Below are 21,145 nucleotides of genomic sequence, written 5' to 3' on the forward strand. Positions count from 1 at the left end.
CCTCAATTTGGATGCAATGCAAGTTAAACAAAATAAAGTTGAGTTTGATTCATGAGTTTTTCAAATTCACTTCTTGAAGTATTCAAATTGATGTTTCAAATGTTGGGTTTTAATTTTTAAAGTGATTTGTTTCTAATTCACATATTGGCAACATCGCCTAGAATGCTAGATCGGAGTTCAGGTTAGTAGTATGCTAGAAGAAGAAGAAACATGTCAATAGTATCAAATTAAGGCAAAATATAAATTATAGTTCAATACCACCTCTACAAGCCACAGGAACAACAGTTGTTTTGTTATTTATTCATATAGAGGAAGATAGGTTAGGTACACAAAATGTCATATCTCACAGAATGTGTCGGAACATAAGTAAACAGCACGCCTCAGAAATATGTCATCTTTGTTTGTCTCTAACAGGTAACAGATCCATTGTCCTTTATTAGCTATAACCGATGTTGCCAAATGGTGAAATGGAAACGAATCCCTTTAAATATTGAATGCATTATTTCATTCCTCTTTTTTAGGTATTCAAATAATTTTTTTGAAGAAAAAGGTTGAAATGCTTTATTTTAGAGCTTCTCTCATGAAAACTACTTGATTTTCGTCAGGAGGAACATTCTCCATTGCCGAACACACAAAATACTTCTAACTTTCATGCCTCTCACCAACAAACTGAATATGCTGAATAGCTGTGATACAAGTGAACCAACATAAAAAAATTGAGAAAATCGCTTATCAAATGTACATACCCCGCGAAATTTGAATATTTCCCTTTTTTTTAATATTGTAATTTCTGTGGAACACGTGTATATTTAGGCCATATTTGTAGGCCAAAACACCAGATCTATTCTGATTACTGGCCAATTATATGTTCATGAATAAAAAATAAATCATTCTCAATACTATTGAATGTATATGTTCCCGAATGGATTGAGAGACACCCCATTCGTTAGATAAAAGATGACATAGAATCAGTTTGAATGAAGTGGCTACGATCACCCTTTGATTATAATTTGATATAATTTGATTTGATTGATATAACAAAATGGAAGTACCAGGAAAATCAGTTATTCCATATTAATCTGTTGAAACATTACATCAAGTGGTCTCAAGCTGAAATTATCCACATGGAGGAACACTCGTTCAGGAGATATTCAAATAAGCCGCATATATGTTGTCCTGCAACGCATTTAGCCAACCTAGCGTAGAGATACGCAACATATGAAAACCCATAATCGTGAAAACGTGAAAATATTGGAATGACCTATAAATAGTCATCTCTCAGGGGAATAAGTTCAGTCATCACTCGAAGACGATTGTGGATACGAACAACCGAAACGTCGTGAAGTAACTTGACTTGAAATCTTTCAAATTTTTTAATTTTCATTTCTTGTTGATTGTTCAATTTTCAATTGTTGCTTGTATTTTATTTCATTGTAATTTCAGTTTCTTTTACTTAATATAATTGTAATTTTTCAGCTAATCTTTTTAATTTCATTGATTTCTTCAGGGATTTCAAATAATTTGATCATCATCATAATTTTCGAAAAAGATTCAATTTGAAAAAATCTGTTGAAGTAAAATAAGTTAGTCTTAGTTAAATTTATCCTAAAGTTATGTCATACTGTATTGTAATTAGCATAATCTTATCCATATTGCCTAAGATTTCATCTATTTGTACCTTAATATTTTATTCTTATAGAACGTGTGATATTTGTACAAGGTTTATCTATTTTTCTTATTTTTCATTTAACTATAACACCAAATTCACGAAATTTGAAGAAATTTTTTGTAGTTTCTACTCCATAAACGCTATACATACTTTTATAAAAATATTTATATATTCTTTATAACTTTTTGTGAAACAAGAGCTCTGCTCTTATCGCCAAACCACTTTGTTCACATATTTTGTTTTAATTGTAATCTAATCTTTATACGTTGTGAATAATGTTATTATTATTATTATTTTTTTACCGTAGTTTGTGTTGGTCAGGCTCTATTCCCCGAAGCCCCGATACATTCGGGAGGGCTCGCCAGTATTATCAACCAACGACCACTCCCCACACCGTGGGGTAAGTGATCATTGCATTATTATCATTATTATCAAATAGACAATGGAAGTCTGAACTGATGAAATGCACTGTTGAAAAACCTGTCAATGTCTCCAAAACAAAAATCTGTTTTTCCGTTAACCTGCTGTCATCCCCAATGAATGACAACCATCAGAAGTTGAAACTTGTGCTAGCAGAGGATTAACGAGGGTTTACCATTTAACGTGCGATTTCTTTGACGTGTTGGACGATGGGCAGTGAAAATCGATCGTCCGTCTTATGAGCTCGAACCACCGGCTCTGTTGAATGTAGCTATACAATCGTTTTTGGCTATGACACACACTCTACTTCAATATGATTACGTCTCTGAATAATAGAGAAATCTGAACATTTTTAAAACGAACAGGTGTAAGTTCATTTGATTTGTAAATGACAACAGACATAAGTATGGACCTAGAAATATCAATGAGATATCCATTATAAATAAGATTGATAAAACGATTGTATGATTTGATCAGGCTTGGATGAGTTCAATGAATTCAGTCTCATATCTTTTATCTAATACGAATAGGAGGTTCAGAACTGCCAGGTGAGTGCATGGTTGATTTCAATTATTTTTCGGAACCGAGTTGTATATAAAGATAGTCAAATTGCAATACGCTTTTCATATATCTGGTAAATTTTGATTTAACTACCTATATTTCCTTAATGTGTTTCGTGAAATTGTTACTCTGAATATTAGTATTCCCATTAGAGAAAGAAGTGAATACCGAACTCTCTGTTCTCGATGTGACGTTAAAAAAATCAATAGATAGATACTAATTGTAGTTCTACGAAAACAAAATCTATAGTAGCAAGCCGTGGTCGAATGGAACCTGAAGTAATAATAATAATATCGTTTATTATGCATAAAAAATATATTTATACATGAAAGGAAAAGGGTTAGCCAAAGGCTATCTTCCACCCCTCCCAAAAATTATACAGCGATTGTGAGAAAATAATAATTATATTGTGAGAAAATAATTAATAATTATAATAACTCTTAATATTCTTAACATTATTTTGGCCAATTTAATGATTTCATTGCACTACCATACATTGAATTTTAATTTTTTTAAATTAGCACTGAACAGTAAGCATCTGTGATTTTATTTCTTTCTTGAATTGATGAATATTATTATTTAAAGGTGGTAAAATTTCATTCAGATAAGAAGGGGCTATATAAGAAAAATATCCTTGAAATTTGGAAGAACGGTGTCTAGGTTTGTTGAACGAGTCAATTCTCAAATTGATCATATGTTCGTTTGGACCTGCAAAGAGGAAGGTTATATCTCAAAGTCTCAGCAACGACTGACGTCAATAACTGGAAAAAAAAAATTGAAAAGAACTTCTTTTTTTGCTTGATTACTCCTCAATAAATAACATTTTCAAAACTTTTTTCAGTTGAACTTTTTCAATTGAAACAAAAGTGTAATTATTACTAGAATAAAATTAAGGAAAATATTTTTCGAAATGAATTTCGAAATATTAATCTCTCCGAACTACTTACACAGTAGGTTGTGGTAAACGTCTGTCGAAAAATAACTATTTTCCCGGCTAATACCACGCTGTTTATTAAATAGTATCTGACAGACATTTATGTAAGATTCTTCACAGAGGCTAGTCTGCAGACCGCGGTCTGCAGGTGATCTAATTGAATAGTTTCAGCATGGTCCTGCTGCCGGATGAACGACAAACATCTGCGAGACTAGCCTCTGTGAGGAATTTTGCATAAATATCTATTGGATATATTTCAATATCCAGCGTCGTATTATCCAAGGAAGTAGTTGTTTTCCGGCAGCCATCCACCACAACCTGGATAGTTGGGAGAGATTATTATTTCGAAAAATTCATTTCGAAACTTTTGTTTTCTGTTAGAATGAATTTTTTAAAATAAGTAAATACCTATATGTGATAACCACAAAGTTGAGAAAAATCATTTTGAAAGCAACTGAATACGAGAAGGCCAAAGAAGAGGAAAAGCTGAATAGTTAATAGTTAACTAGTTGATAATTTTCAATCATGAATAATAGTCATCAATGCAATGAATGTTTTCAATTAATTATGTTTGAAACACCTATTTAATTTGGTAGTATGAGAAGACCTTGAGTAGCTTCAATTCAGCTCAAATATTTTCATGTTCCAAACACTTCAGATTATATCCGAAGTACGCTCGAACTTTGTCATTTCGAGTAAAATACGCGACATTTTATAACATAATTAGATTCTACATACAATGTGAGATCTCTGTTTCATTTCATACAATGTAAAGTGTGTGGTAGCAAAGTTCGTTTCAAAATTACTAAGTTTTGAACAAAAAAAATCATCGCATGAGCATCGTTTGAAATTGTTGAATGACGTCAACGGTGATCCAATGTCAATGTTGTGCTCACTGTTTTCTTCAACTACCATGGCGTAGTGCATCAGGAGTTCTTGTCGCATGGTCGTACGGCCAATAAGGAATATTGTAACGAATCTGAATCCGTCTCTGACCGATATCTCGACCAGCAAATAAACATATGACATCACTGCAAAGAGAATGCAGTCGGCAACCACTGATGAAGCTCTAGTTGAGTCCCGAAACAACTATAGAATTCTTGAGTGATCCTTAGGGATATATAAAGCGTTAGTTGCTAAGTGTTGAATATAAATCAGTTTGTGATAGTGAAATATAGTTAGAAATAAATTTGTTTAAGACAGTTAATTCTTTAATTTGTTACAATATTATCTTGAAGTTATGCGCCGCTTGCGAGAAGCCATACGTAGAAAACGCCCATTGAAGTACGGTGTTTTGCGACACTGCTTCGAGGATTGGAAAAAACGCTGGCAAAAATGTATAATATGGAAATTGATGAATAATTTTGAGAAAAATTAAAATTCAGAACAGACAGCGTATATATCAAATGTCAAATAATTCTTCAATCTAGAATCTCATGAATAATCTAAATCGGTAACGAAGTAAGAAAAATGTAGGATATTAATCCCTTCGAAATCCCTTCAATAATAATCGGAACATAATAAACGGTGTCTGTGGGAAAGTAGCGATTCGCATTGGATTTGAATCGCTGGATATTAAATCCGTTTGAAAAACGTTCTCAGGAAATTTACGATAGGTTGCCTTTCATGTTTCGGAATTTGGCAATCTGGCAACTGACAGCTCTACCGTAAAGTTGGACATTTTTGAGCTATACGTACTCAAAACGATTTGACATACGCGCCCTATTTGTGTTGTTTACAGTAACTTAAAAGATTTATCTCGGCCCAAAAATGGAATTAAATCGTGAACATTTTCGTGCGATTATTTTTTACAACTATCGACGTGGATTGACTCAGCAACAGTGCATGGATGAACTTAGTTCAATTTTTGGCGATGAAGCTCCATCAAGGACCAATGTTTATCGATGGTATGGTGAATTCAATCGTAGTCGTAGTTCACTCCTAGAAGAATTTCGTGAAGGTCGCCCAAAATTAGTTGTTCCGGAAACCATTGATGGTGTGCGCGAACTGATATTGCAAGATCGCCATATCACCTAGCGTGAGATTGAGACAACTTCAGGCATTGGTGGGACCAGAATACATTCAATATTGCATACACATTTGACTGTCAGAAAAAATTGTTTGGTTGGATCCCACACAATTTGTCAATCGCTCAAAAAGAGGCTCGGTCGAAGGAAATGTTCAAAAAATACGATCGCGGTGCTTCGAAACACGTCTATGACATCGTGACAGGTGATGAATCGTGGATTTACGGGTATGAGCCTGAAAGTAAACAGCAGTTGACTGTATGGGTGTTTCAATATGAGACAAATCCAACAAAAGTTGTTCGCGCACGAAGCACTTCCAAGAAACTGGTCGCCTGTTTTTTCGGAAAAACTGAACATGTCGCAACTGTACCACTAGAACAACGCAGAACAGTCAATTCTGAGTGGTACACAACCATTTGTTTGCCAGTTGTCTTCCAAGAAATCAGGAAAACCAACCGCCGAAGACGGATCACTCTTCACCACGACAATGCGAGCTCTCACACATCGTCTCAAACAACTGCATTTTTGAGTACCCAAAACATCGATTTGATGAGTCATTCGCTGTATAATCCTGACTTGGCACCGAATGGTTTCTTTTTATTCCCGCACGTAAAAAACAAACTGAGAGGTCAACGTTTTTCGACACCTGAAAAAGCGGTTGCTGAATTCGGAATGCATGTTTTGGAGATACCTCAATAAGAGTGGCAAAAGTGCTGCCACAATTGGTTCAAACACATGCAAAAGTATATAGATCTTCATAGGGAATATTTTCAAAAACAATAAAGTGATTTTCGATGATAAATATTTGTTTTTGTTCTCTAATCTCGAAATATAAAAGGCAACCTCGTATTCCACATGAACGCATTTCCCCAAATAAAACTATTTTATCTGAATTGTAAGTATTCAGCGTCTTACTTATATTATCAAATGTTCCTGCTTATATTTTTTTGCAAAATATATCGATGCATTATGAGGCTTTGCCAGTTTGCAATTCTGCACGTCACTTTAAATCTTATTTCACCTTTTTGACACTTTTCAGTTCCAAACTTTAATAATTGCCGTAATGTCAGTTTTATAGATTTATTCAGTTTATATCTACATTTCCTGTTATTGGGTGTACTTATACCTGTTGGAAATAAAGAAATATCTACTATAATGTACCAAGAAAACTAATCCATTGTTAAATCAAGTTTTTCATGGACAAATTTTGATGATCGAGATGAAAAGTATTAAAGAAGGCGAAACAAAATGTGTAGGTAATTCTATAGTCTTGAGGATGCAAAAAGAAAACTGGAAAGTTTCGAAACTTTGGAGGACTGTAACTCTGGAAATGAGAAATAGAACCGATTTTTTTTTTCGGATTCGTAATCAACATGTCGAAATTTCACCCATCGTACTCTATAAATTCGGATCAGATTTCAGAAGCATTACAATAGTTTGAGATCTGTCCCTCAAAATAGCTCAAGAGATAAGGTGACAACGTACCGGAATCAACAGAAAGTCATTCTGCAGGAGCACATGCAAAGCATTGAAAACGAATTGATGTAATGCTTCAAAAATCGTACACTGTTTTTTTAGGCAAGTAGAGTTGTAAAAAGAAATCAGTCTCATTTTAGTTCATAATTCGGCGGCGATTGCAAACGAAGTGAATGAGTGAAACAAATAAAATCGTCTTAATGTAATATTGAAGTACTTTCTTAAGGTCAATTTGTGAGTATTTGTACGAAAGTAAAGTATTTTCTGGAAGTCCTATCGAGAAGATAATCTGTCATTCTCTGATGATGCAATTTGTAATGCGCGTCAAATAGTATATAGTAGTACATGGTGTGCAAATTAATTCGGAGTTTTCAATTTTGCTTACTAATAAATCTTCAATAACTTTCAGATTTCTTAAACAGTGCACAACATCATTCCGTACATCAGTAATAGACTTGATTTTTAACTCATTTTACGATGTCTTGCACCATCGTTTTGCAAAATTTCGATGGCTCGTATTATCCTGGGAGCTCTATATCTGGATATGTGGTTTGCACGTTTGTAAATGAAAAAAAGATCAGAGGTAAGAATAAGTTTTCATAACAAAATATGGTTAATATGGTACATGAAAAGTGAAGTAAAACTATTTGGCTATTACATCATGTTCAAATTAGCACCTCAAAATACTAGAGCATTTTCAAATTCATGAGTTATTTTCATCACTACTTGAACATACTCTTCTAGGAATTTACTCAACGATACAAGTTTCTTCAAAGATGAGCTCCTTCATTAATTTTGAATTGGATATGAAATATCTCAATCTTAGATATAATAAATGTATAAAGAAATTGATATACTTCCACTCTTAGTCTTTGGTATGAAAATTAGAATCTGGTCGTTGATTTGCTCTTAGTTCATAATGTGAAAAGGCCGTAAATGATAAAATTTGATAATAAACTCAGTAGAGTTGTCTTGACCAAAATTCAATTATGGTACATGAAGTCTTCATGAGATTTCCTATACTTGGTAATGCTTTCTTCGTTATCACAATCGTATTGAATAATCCATTTGTTGAATTTCATTAGTTCGGACTTCAATTGTCTAATATGATTCTACCTATTATAATTCGAAATCTATGAAAGAGCAAGCAAAATTAGAATCAATAGCTGAAATATCAATTATATTAAGAATTGAAACCTGAAATGAAAATACAATAAAACGATTGAAATATTCGAGATACAAAATGAAAATAGCTACGAAAAAGACTAAAAATAGGAACTGAAAGTCCGCATAAATATACAGCGTGGAGAAACCAGAAAATTGGGTATTACAGAGCATGTTTGGACTTACCAATATAAAATCAAGAGGTCCCAAGCTGAGATCATCCACTATTTCAAGACGAAGTTCAAAGAAGCATAGCTGAGTTAGCGTAGAGATACGCAAAATATGGAATTATATAGTAGAATCTTTTTGGACAGTGGAACTCCGAACTAATAAAATTTACGAAGAAACATTTTCAATCACTTTCAAACATTCCGTTTGTTGTTTTAATTTTTATTTTTTTCTGTAGAACTGTCATGATTGGCAGTTTTGACTGTCAACACTTTAGTAATCACACACGGCACATTTTGAAAATTTGGAAAAGTTGAATAAGTATTTCCAAAAGCTTTTAAAATTTTCATCATCAGTTAAACAAATCATAGCCGTGAGTGTCTAGAGTCTAGAGCTGAGGAGTAAAATTCATCTTAGTTTCTCTTCACAGGTGTTAGAGTCAAGTTACGTGGTACAGAACAAACATCTTGGTGGGAACGAGAAAGTTACTGGGATAGTAGACAGAAAAAAACGAGCTATAAGAATGTACATTATACTGGGAAAAACAAGTTTTTATCTGAAACGTTGATATCATTCGGAAAAGGTAGGTTTCTAACATGTACCCAGTAGAGAGAGAGCTGGGTTTGAGTTTATTAAATAGTATCCACATCCATGTTACCTTTTGGGTGTTCATACAGTTTAATATATGTTGATCTATGAGAAAAAAAGTTTTTGGCTTTCTACTACTCCACCTTGATAGAAAAAAAAGATGAGGGAATCTTCCAAAGAAACGAAGGAAGTAATCACTTCTAAAAATAGAACCCCTTCAATTCAAATAAGACTTCTTTCGGCTGGGATTGAATCAAATAGGTGAATGAATGTCATTACGATGTAATCGATGACATAAGCAGATCAAGCTTATTCCGTGACATTAAAAATCGTAATTCATGAATGAATTGTGTGTATTTTCTATAATGTTATCCAATTTGGTACTGAAGAGCCTTAGGGCAAGTGTCTTACGGCAAAACATCGATGTATACCAGTGAGGATGACAGTGTTCCATGTGAGTGCAATTTGTTACCATACATTTAAAGTAGAACTCATGTGAATGATATCTGATTTTATTCCACAGCGAATATTTGAAATACAAACTGAGTAGAGAAAAGTATCTTCTGTATAATTTAGTGTTCATATAGAAGTATTTGTTTCGAAAGAATTATTTTCTTTCGTGTAATTCAATGCTTATAGGAATGTAGCTGTTTCAGAAGGACTTTCTTTCAGTTTGTGTCTGAAAGTTACTTCTTTGCATGATCTACACATCCATGTATAGAGTTACTTATTTTCGAATTGATTACTTCCTTCCTTTCTTTGGAAGATTCCCTCATCTGTTTTTTTTTGTATCAAGATGGAGTAGTAGAAAGCCAAAAACTTCCTTAAAAATTAATCACTTCTAAGGATATAACCCCTTCAATTCAAATGTTGATCTAGTTTGAAAATGGCATGTACTTGAGAATGATCTCTTAGAAACAGTCACTTATTTCGCTTATATCATTCAAAAACAAAGGAAAATCATGGATGAGCTGTGGCCAAATAGTAGTTTTATATGGTTTTGAGAATTGGCGAACTAACAATAATCATAATTTCACGAATGAATTCATTCGAAACTCACTTAGTTCATTTCAATAAATGTTGAAAATGTTTACCATTCAATCCCTGATAATAATGAAATCTGTTTGCAAATTCAGTCTCTACATTATGGAATGTTACTGAAGTAATTCTGTAAGCTCCTCTTTTCATATCCACGATTTCTGAAATTAACTGCAGTCGTACACTGCAGATCTGGACTCTTCTAAGGGGTCACGTCTGCCTGTCTGTCAGTTTTGATATTTTGATAAACCCAAATGAGTCATCAACTGACGGCAAGATTTGGCCAGACCAACTGATGAAACTACCTCGTACTGGATAATTACTATCATAGATAATGTAAAAAGTATTTTCTTACTGATATAGTTTTTCAACATTTTTTTGGTTGACAAACTAGTACTAAAAACCATTTTTCAGGAACTATGAATCCCGGTAGATATGAATACCCATTTACTTTCATTTTACCAAGAAACCTGCCTGAGACGTTCAAAGGAATTCATGGATACATCATATATTACATCAAAGCCAATGTTGACATACCATTTGCTATCGATTATGAAGATGAAAAAATGTTTGATGTACCGGCACCAATAGACTTCAACGATATCAAATCCCAACTAGCACTGGTAAACTTACAAATCAATTAAAAGTATTCCAGTCATATGTTCTATACAGCAATATTTTTCTCTTTCGGAAAAACTGTTACAGTTCAGCAATATTTTTGTCTTAATGAGTTTTTTGTTGGAATTCAAACTCGATTGTACTCAATTACAGTGATAATAGTCACTGAACCACCAAATGTATGTGCATAATGTTTATTATGAGACAAATGTCCTCAAAGAAAAAGCTTGCATAAGTGTGCATGCATATCTTTTACCTTACGAAGAAAACTCTAACCTTATTTATCTTCGTAAGGGGAGATGTCATTGACTTTACTTAATGAAACATATTTTTGAAAATTGCCATTCATTATATGAAGATAGTAGAACCCGAGTTGATCTATCATTAGGGGTTGATTAGATAAGGACAGAAACAGATTATATGAAACCTTAATTTTTTTTCGAAAAAATAGAAATATATAACAAAATATGAAAAAACAATTAAGATGAAATAATTAGGATAATGAGGGCGTCAGTCGACGCCATACAAACTCAAAAATGAAACAGTTTTACTATTTTCAATTGTAATTGTATACAATATATGATTATACAGCAAATTTCCAAAAAAAGGTGAAGTTCTACTTGTTTGTTAGAGAGTTGTTCTTGAAAACATATTTTATAACTTTATAATTTTTTGTGAATTGAAACAACAATCGTTGTTGTTGTTTTGAATTTGTTAAAATATCAATAGATCTTTTCAGGCCCCATCGTCGTATCAAGATGAGAAAACAGTATGCTGCTGCTGTTGTGCTGATGGACCCATTACTCTTGATGTACATTTACAGAAAGAAGCATTTGTGGTAGGAGAGAATGCCAAAATCGTGATTGACGTGAAAAACTTTTCGAATAAAAATATAGACAGAATACTTTTAACTTTGAAGACGGTAAGTCTGAATGTTCAGATCTACAAAGTCTTTTACTTGAGTAACGTATTCAAAAACACGTTATTATGAGATTCTCACTAAACTGACTATATTCTACATATTCAAAGCTTAATATACTAAATTTTACAATTGGAAGTACGTACATTTCAAGTACCTGACTTTCATCAGAATGTAATGAATTAAATTACTTAAGCTTATGTACCAGATCTTGAAGATGATCACTTGGTGATCGAAACGCGTGTCGAGGTGTTAAACGGTTTGGTGTTGGGAAAAAATTCCAGTGATATTCAATACTACACCAAAGGTTCCAAACAGTGCATCACAAGTTTTTTATGACAGTTGACTAGTTCAGTCCACTACCACTGATGAGACCTTGGCGGGTGGAAACAGCGATAGCGTTGGAGCACAATTTCATTTAGTTGCCATGCAGTGATAGCTGACGTGCAAAGCAAAGAACGAATATCGTTCGGCAGTTGATGTCAAAGCTCAGCTTTGCAACTGACCGCCTTGGGGAGGCTTGTTTATCTTAGATATTCGAGGACTGAGTCATCTGTCATCGCAGATGGCATCTTCATAAGGAGATATGTCATCACCTTCACTTTAGGTTCCTATCGATCGTTCAGAGAATAGATAATACCTTCAATTCAATTCAATTCAATTCAATTCAGATTACCTGAATTACGAATCTAATCACCATGAGCTCTGCATCTTTGTTACACAAAGCATAGTCCTGTCATGTTCAAGAAACTAGATAATCCAAAGAATTGTAGAAGAGACGTTCATCAGATGGCAAGAGTCCGAAAGGGAAAAAATCTGCTCAATTAGTGGCTATCATTATATTATGCCAAATTGGAACTGAGTGCAATATTAGAATCTATTTCATATTCAGATACACAATCCAGTTCCAAGCAAATGTTAAGATAACATCCAACTCTGAACTCCAGAAGAGATGTCAGATTCAGGAAATATCTTTAATCTCAATGTTATTGACAGGGGGTGATTTCGAAAAGTTTATAGAACTTAAATTTCGACCCTATGACTCTCATGATATACCCTACAGCCATCTTGGTTGTATATGTTCATCATATCAGGGACTTTCAGAATATCTGCAATTCACTTTACTTTCGTATTAAGATATTATTCATAACAAATTGATACATTTCAACATCATTCTAGGTTAATATAATTATTTCCAGTTCGTTTCTAGGTAATCACATATACTACGACCAGTCCCAGCAGACATCATAAATACTTCAGTGAAGTTTTGGCTTCAACTTCTGCTGGTGGAGTAGGAGCCCACGGGCAGAGCATGCTTGAACTGGCTTTCGAAATACCAACATCAGCAACAGTATTCAATTTCAACCGATGCACTCTGTTTCAACAGTCGTTTACACTTGAAGTAAGTATTTTTTTAAGGACAAAACACAAGCACTACAGGAAAATCCTTAAGACGCTCTAAGAGCGTTGTCTGTGAGAAAATAATGATTCACATTGACTTTGAATCGCTGGAGATTAAATCCATTTGGAAAAACGTTTTCAGGAAGTTTATTCTACATAAACGCAGTTCTCCAGATGAAAGAGTTCTTGAACACTGAAGTTCGAGGTGTACTGAGTTGAACCTCAAAACGATGAGCAGCCACAGTCTTTCGCGAATTTCTGATATGTACCACTTTTTTTATACAATGAATTATTCAAAAGAAAAAAATGAAGTAGGTCAAAGGTGAGCGGCTGAATTCAAAATGTCATAAATGATAGCTTAGTGGACCGAATATAAGATAAATATGGTATCATCTACATTTGGATGTAAACTGCAAATCTTTAGCATGAAAAAACAAACATATGAGTGAGGTTAGAGGATTAATTTTATTTATTTATTTATTCAATACACCCAGCAGGCCAAAAAGCCTATTTACAGGTGTATACAATTAGAAATATGATAATTATACATATAGTAAGATTAATTTTGAATGAAACGAAGAATCTTTTTTTTTTAATTGCTTGAACGTTAGAAAAAATATATAGGAACTAGAAACATTATTAACACTTCTAGATATAGTAGTTATGGGAGAATGAAAATAATGCAGTGTATTGGAAACCGGAATATGAAATGTGCTACAGAATCTAGATGAAATACGAGGTACTCTGAATAGCATTTGAGACAATAGAGGCGATAAATCTATCTGTCCATGTATTATTTTATATGCAAAACACATATCTCAGCTTTGACTGTTTTTTTTTAGAGATATCATTTGGAACTCGTCCAACAATGAGTCATAGCTATAGCCCTTCTCGGGATAACCACCATGTTGTTTGAAATCTGCATATTTCAAAAAAAATTTGAACATTTTCGAAACTAGATATATGTTTCATATGGGACGGATTCCAAACGACACTGCAGTACTCTAATTTACTCCTGATCAGTGTTAAGTAAACTGTTTTCAAAGAATGAAAGGTCTTAAATTCCTTGCAGTTGCGTATCAAGAAACTCAGATTTCTCATTGAAGTTGATATTTCATTCTGAAAATGATTGGAAAACGAGTTTTTGGTCGAACAAAACCCCCAGATTGTTTGATTCCGTGATTGGCGTTAAACTTTCACTATCTAGTACATAGTTGAATGTTACCGGTGATATCTTACGTGTGAATGTCATTATTTTACATTTATTTGTGTTTAACAGTCTGCTTCATCTTGGATTTCACGATATATGTATTCATGTCATCTGCAAATAGCAATTTATGAGGGGTGATATCATGGGCAATGCTATTTATGAATAGTATGAATAATAATGGTCCAAGATTAGACCCTTGTGGGACACCCGTACTCGCTACAAAGCAGGAGGATTTTATACCATCACATTCAACATAACTACGTCGGTCGGATAAATATGATTTCAGGAGCAACTGAATAATAGATGATATGCCAAAATTTCACAGTTTCTTCAGCAGCTGTTGATGTGACACTCGTTCAAACGCTTTGCTGAAGTCCGTATAGATGACGCTTATTATCAAGTACATCAGAGACAAATTGAGTGAAAATACAGAGATTAGTTTCAGTACTACGAACCTTGATAAAGCCATGTTGAAAAATTGATAGCGAGGAACGGACATGGTTATAAATCATGTCTGAAAGTATAATTTCCAGTATTTTGGAAACAACTGATATTAATATAATTGGCCTGTAATTTTCAACATTTGTTACCTTTCCAGATTTGAGTACAGGGCAAACTTTTGACAATTTCCATCTTTTAGGGAAATGGCGATTTTTTATAATGGAGGTATATATTTATAATCTCTAGCGGCACCGAAATGCTACTTATTAATGATTTAACTGTCTTTGCTGGAATTCGATCGGGACCACATGATAACTTATTTTTTAGTTTTTTAGTAGCTTCAATAATTTGTTGAATTGTAATTGTTGTTAAGTTCAAGTACGGATGATTTACCTGACTTGGCATGTACGTATTATAGTTGGTGTTATTGTCATCTTCACTATATACACCACTGAAATGTGTTGCAAATGCATTAACAATAAAGTGTGCTGATCCATGTGTTTGATTATTAACCCGGAATGCGAGACTTAATTTTTTTCAAATTTATGTAATTGCAAAAGTCGCGTGGATTATTCCTTAGTATTTCTTCAGATCTACTAATATATAACCTATAATCAGTTGTTATTCTGGATTTCATAATTTTTCTTACATTTTTCATGCGCCCTAAATAAAATAAGTATTTCGTTTTTTATACATTTTCAGATAGTGATTTTTTGATTTTATATGACTGCAGTGGTATTTTACATTGCAACAATCTTGATCTTGGAGTAAACAAGTTCATTGATATCATGAAAACTAATTTAGAAGAATGTACGAGGTACATCAAACTGAACAGCAAACAAAGAAAGCGAAAGAAATGGATAACTGGATGCTTGATCAATTCTGTAATAAAAAAAATAGCATGATTCGAAAACTTAGAAGAAATCCAAATGATATCGTTTTACATGAACAATATCAGGCTCAAAAGAAAATATTAGATAAGGTCATCAGGGAAACAAAAAATGAATACTATAGGAATTGTATTCTATTTTTTTGCATCCTACAACTGAAAACGAGATAAAATATATTATATCGCAACTTAAAAATAAAAGGTATCCTGGCTATGATGATATCAAAGCAGAATATCTGAAACTGGTGTTTGATTATATATCGATACCACTCTAGTGAATATGTCATAAGAGGAGAGATGTTCTCCCTCAGCTCTCAAAATGGCTGTTATAACGCCTATATATAAAAGTGGAGAAAAAATCGATGAAGCAAACTATAGACCAATCTCAGCTGCTAAAGTTCTCGAGAAGGTTATTCAAAAGAGATTGAATATGTTCCTTGAAAAACACCAGTTGAGAGAATCACAACACAGCTTCAGAGAGAATATGTCCACCCAGGACCCAATAAAAAAACTAACCCAGCAAATGTATTCATGTTTGGATGAATCGAAACCTTCTATTGCTGTTTTCGTAGATCTTAGGGAAGTTTTCGACACCGTCGACCACTCTATCTTACTGAATCTTCTGAACGATATGAAAATTAGAGGTATAGCGGATAATTTTTTCAAAAGTTATCTTTACCACAGAGAGCAAAGGGTTAAGATGGGAAATCATATAAGTGGAGAGGAAATCACTACATGTGGTGTGCCCCAGGGGACGGTGTTAGGACCAATCCTATTCAGTATTTACTTGAACAACCTTTTCCTAGGGAAAGAGACAATTGTACTGTTGCCAGCAAAGCAAAATATTGAAATTTTTTTGTTTTCCAATAGTTGTGATTTATAAAAGAGAAAGGTATTGAAGATAATAAGATCCCTTAGTAATACCAGGGTGGTCGCGATAGTTGTTTAAAAAATATTACAGTAGTAGAATGTACTCAATCAATAAAGGATATATTCCAAGTTTGAAGACGCTGCGTTGTTTACTATTTGTTTGGCAGCCATCAGTAGCAAACGTTTTCGGTGAATTTTTGGAAAGGAAAAAAATTGGTCATTGTTATATGGGGAAATACTTTTATTTGAAAGGCCTCAGCCCATGGAATATGAAATCTGAACTGGATTCTACTCTGGGTGAGTCTGCTTCTTCATCACAACTGTAAAATACTGGGTAGAAGAGTTTAAACGAGGCCGTACGAGATGCCGAGACGAGCATCGCAGTGGTCGACCAAATGAGGTAACGACTCCAGAAACGGTGAAGAAAATCCACAAAGCAGTACTGAATGATGGTCTACTGAAAGTTCGCGAGCTAGCAGACTTAGTAGGCATTTCAAAAAGTGCGGTACGAGAGGTTAGCGAACTTTCAGAACACCAAAGCGGTTTCAATTCAATTTGTTTTCTTTTATATTTTACTATGATGTTTGCCAATGTATTTGTCTTCTGCATATCATAGATTTTTGAAATAGCATAGAACGGGGTCAAAATGTGCCTGCATAGGTGATAATATGCATTGAGTCCTTCTACAGATATTAGAAATTCGTGCGCTCGTTATGTTCTGGTTATGTAAACCAGCCTTTATTATGATGACTATACAAGTTTCGGGTAGGTTGGCGTTGATGAATGACGCGTATTTTCTACTTGTCCCAAAAGTCTGCACACTTTTTGGTGGTGAGAAGTTCGTGGAACAAATTGAGACATTCAAGTAAATAATTTCGTTTACCCATTCATTTATCATGATAATACCTTAATAACTATTGCACACTAATTTATTTTTGTGAGATAAGAGCACAAATTTGTGGGGTGAGATTGTGTCATTCAGTGGCACAACTTGAGTTCTCGTATAAATGCAAAAGTTATAGATCTCTGCCATGAAAATGGCATATCCTTTATTGCTTTGCCCCCAAACGCTACCCACCTGCTACAACCTCTAGATGTAGCATTTTTTAGACCTGTAAAAATTGTCTGGAGAAAGATTTTAAATGAATGTAAAGAACATATTCGCAATAGTCGCTGCATGACAGTTCCCAAAGATCAATTTCCAGGACTGTTATAAAAAATCTTGGATATTTTACAGGAAAATTATGCCCAGAATCTTATTTATTGGTGAAATATTCATTGAACACTTTAATTCGAAGAGACAGACCATCACGTCTACAAGGACCGAAAAGAAAAGAAGAAGAGTTAACGTTCCTCGAGAAAAAGTATGACAGCTTCCGACATCAACCGGAAAGATATTCATAACTTATCAGTGAGCTTGAATCAACCTTCAACTTCATCAGAACAGACTCATGAGCAACCTAATCTTCCTGATTTCCTGATAGTGAAAATGACAGTACAGGATCAATTGAGCGAGTGATCTGGTACAGACATGATAGTTATTGAAATTCCTGACACAAATGTGCAGAAAAACGAAGTTAGTGCTGGTGAATATGTTCTCGTTATGTACGAAAATCAACTGTATCCAGGACAAATAAAAGAAGTGGCTGAGCATACACTTTTGATTTCAGCAATGGAAAAGTGTGGGGGAAATTGGAAGTGGCCCAGAAAACCAGATGCGATTTGGTATTTCTATGATGACATTAAACGAAAAATTGACAAGCCATATCAAATATCTAAGAGAGAAATCTTCAAAGTTCCTGAATTACCGTAACTTAAATAGTTTGCTCATTAAAATTTTATTTATTTTGTGCTTGATGTTTTTAGTTTGGTTTCTATTTGTGTCATCCTTAAGAGATACATTTCTCTTCTATTTGTATACAAATTCTTCATAGAATATATGTTTTTTGTACACAACTGTGTAAATTTATTTAGCCCTACATTAATTGAGTGAAAAGATAAAGGTGAGGACATGCCAGTTGTGTTTATCTATTGAAAACCGATATGGCACATGGTCACCCCAATAGATGGGTTGAAAATGTGCCAAAAATATATCAGGTTGCGGACATAACTAAAATTATTTTTATACTTCCTTGTACTGTAATGCATTCGCAAACTATGCGGCGTTTAATTATCAGTCATATATTTAATTTTTTCCAACAATATTTTCGCAACAACATGAAAACATGAAAAAGTGGCACATATTGACCCCATTTTACGTTGACAATATTTGTCTAGAAATTTTGAAATGTCAGTAAAAAGCTCTATTCCGAAAAGTATTCATTTCCTTCCCAAATATTAACATATCTCCAACATGTTCTTCATCTAACTCTGTTATTTATTCAGGTTAAAGCTGAATTACCAGGTTTACATCTCAACATGAACATCAAAATTGGGCTTGTAATAGGACACATACCCATCAGAGGTGTGCAAATTCAACCGTTTCATCATATTTTGTACCCTTCATCAGCGATTCGAAATGGTGAGTGTTTACTGAGACATTCCTGAAAACGTGTATATATTAATTCGTTATTTTCATTCCCAAATTTGACGATTTGAAGTGGTTGTCAAAAACGGTAATGTTTTTAAAGTATATATTTTCAGACCTACCTCCACCATACCCTCTTCAAAACGCAACCGCACCTCAAGAGGATTTTTCACCAACTGCCCCAGTTGAGCAGTGATTCACGCCGTTAGAAGGATGGGGTGTCCACTTTTCTTAAATACATCTTCCAATTACATGCCATTGTAGGATATTGTTATTTGACACTGTTCCAGGATGAAAATAGTAATTCAGCAAACTGAAAAAATATGATTAGTTATAAGTTAGCTATACATTTTTAGACAATTATATTATGTTTGAAATTGACTTTTATTTTTGCGTTTTCAACTATTTGTTTAAGAAGTTCCTGTTAACATTTATTCCAATTTATAAAGAAGAATTTCCACATATAGCATGTGGTTTTTTCCTCATAGGGCATTCCATTATGAATATTTTATCATTAATAATAATAGTAATATAATATTATATAATATTTGATGATGATTTTCAATTTTTCAAAATATAAAATATATATTTGTGATAATGATTTGAGTGATTTGTTTCCTTGAATTTGAGTTGTATCTACTATATTATATTTGGTTAAATTTGGTTTCATTAGAAATCAGAATATAGTTTTAGATGATAAATGAAAAATGTTCCTTTTACAGTTTAAGTTAGAAATACAAAACATATTTCAGTGGATCAGACGCTGCATCATCATACATTATTTCCTCATAATTATGTATGTACGGATGTATCTTCCCTCGATAGTTTTCACTTTTGAATCATACATATCTCGTGACGTCATAATAGCTTTCGATAAATAAAAAAAAATTAAATCCAATGCGATATCTATTGGAAAAAAATGATCACAAATGAGTACAAGAAATCGAGAAAATTCTCATGCATCATGTGATTGAAGAGACACTTGTTGAAAATACTTGGTATAACTGTAAATTTGTCTGGAAAATTTACAAAAAACCATCCTCTCAACAGAACAAATGAATAAAATCAATCTAAGGTACGAGGAATGACAATGATTTTTCGAGATTTACACTGGAACTAGACTTCTTACTGAAAGAGGTAAAGATCAAAGTTGTAGGAAATATAAATATCAGGATCCAATAATTTTTGTGATGAAAAGTTGGTTGGGTGACTGGATCACTTTTAAAAACAAAAACACATGGTTTCTTGACAACGTTTCGAATTCAATTAAATTCTTCTTCAGGACTTGAATAGTAGATTCTTCGTGTTAAAAACCATTGGACATTCTGTGTTGATGTGGACATATTAGATACATTTAAAACATACAAAATGAAAAACATTGCAACTACCTACCAAATTTTCGAAACAACACCAAAACAGAAAGACATGTTTTATGTCGGTCGGTCGGTAGCCGGTCGGTTCGACGTGGGTGCTTTGTTCACTCAATACAATTGACTGCCGTGTTGGTCGGTGGTTCGAGCCCCAGGCTGAACGATCGATTTTCACTTGCTATATATCGTCCAACTCATGTTAGGAACCACACGTTAAAAGGTAAGACCTCGTTAATCTGTTAATCCCGGTTTTTAGTTTTTGATGTTTTTCTTCAACGAAAAAATTTTTTTTCGTGATATTTGATGGAAACCAACTTTCTAGTGGTTTGAATACTCCATTTTGATAAATTTGAAAAATACTACATTTCTAGTCCAAAATACACATATTCCAAAAACATTTTTTTTCAAAATCAACAATGTTATTTATTATTTCAATCATCTACTTTCATATGACAATTTTAATTTTGTGTTTCTCACATTTTCTGCCAAATTCTTCACGCGGTAATGTTGCGTCGCATTGAAAGCAGCAGTGAAAGACAGAGAACGAATCTCATTGGAAGTCGATATCGAAGTTTGTTTTAGCAACTGACCGCCTTGGGGGGCTTCTTTTACCTTTTATATTGAAGAATTGAGTTCTCTGTTGATCCCATACATGACGTATTCAAGGGGAGATGCTATCGCCGTTCTTTACTTAGGCATCTTCTTTAAGGACAGTTGAGTCCAACAAAACAAATAATTTTTGTCGGAGAAAAAAATAATAATCAAAAAAGCAGTTTCTTAATTTTTTCTCGAAAATTTTTGTAGATCATTATATTTTCTACAACTTTTGTATTCAACTTTTCTCAGCAGGAGTTC

At 33.6% G+C, this 21,145-nt stretch overlaps 1 protein-coding gene across 2 annotated transcripts; it reads left to right on the top strand.

Moving 5' to 3' along the window:
* Positions 1–2,500: 2,500 nt before the first annotated feature.
* On the top strand, positions 2,501–19,307 carry LOC111504355 (arrestin domain-containing protein 3). Of its 2 annotated transcripts, none has more exons than XM_074172676.1 (8): positions 2,501–2,637; positions 7,497–7,670; positions 8,850–9,002; positions 10,460–10,668; positions 11,403–11,585; positions 12,793–12,984; positions 18,779–18,914; positions 19,024–19,307. In XM_074172676.1, the coding sequence occupies exons 2-8, from the start codon at positions 7,565–7,567 to the stop codon at positions 19,107–19,109; spliced, it is 1,065 nt and encodes a 354-aa protein (XP_074028777.1). In that variant the 5' UTR covers positions 2,501–2,637; positions 7,497–7,564; the 3' UTR covers positions 19,110–19,307. The 2 variants fall into 2 exon arrangements, with proteins under 2 accessions (XP_074028777.1, XP_023014660.2); XM_023158892.2 differs by having other exon boundaries at positions 2,502–2,637; positions 19,037–19,307.
* The last annotated feature ends 1,838 nt before the right edge of the window (positions 19,308–21,145 follow it).

Source organism: Leptinotarsa decemlineata, unplaced genomic scaffold, assembly GCF_025532065.1.
Source record: "Leptinotarsa decemlineata unplaced genomic scaffold, Ldec_3_MD MMD2_tig00000133_RagTag_RagTag, whole genome shotgun sequence".
Lineage (NCBI taxonomy): Eukaryota > Metazoa > Arthropoda > Insecta > Coleoptera > Chrysomelidae > Leptinotarsa > Leptinotarsa decemlineata.

Bases quoted from the DNA above. Each gene is read 5' to 3' on its own strand.
- LOC111504355 (XM_074172676.1), top strand. From the start codon at position 7,565: ATGTCTTGCACCATCGTTTTGCAAAATTTCGATGGCTCGTATTATCCT. The intron at 7,671-8,849 runs GTAAGAATAAGT...TTCTCTTCACAG, and splicing joins AAATGAAAAAAAGATCAGAG to GTGTTAGAGTCAAGTTACGT. The intron at 9,003-10,459 runs GTAGGTTTCTAA...ACCATTTTTCAG, and splicing joins GTTGATATCATTCGGAAAAG to GAACTATGAATCCCGGTAGA.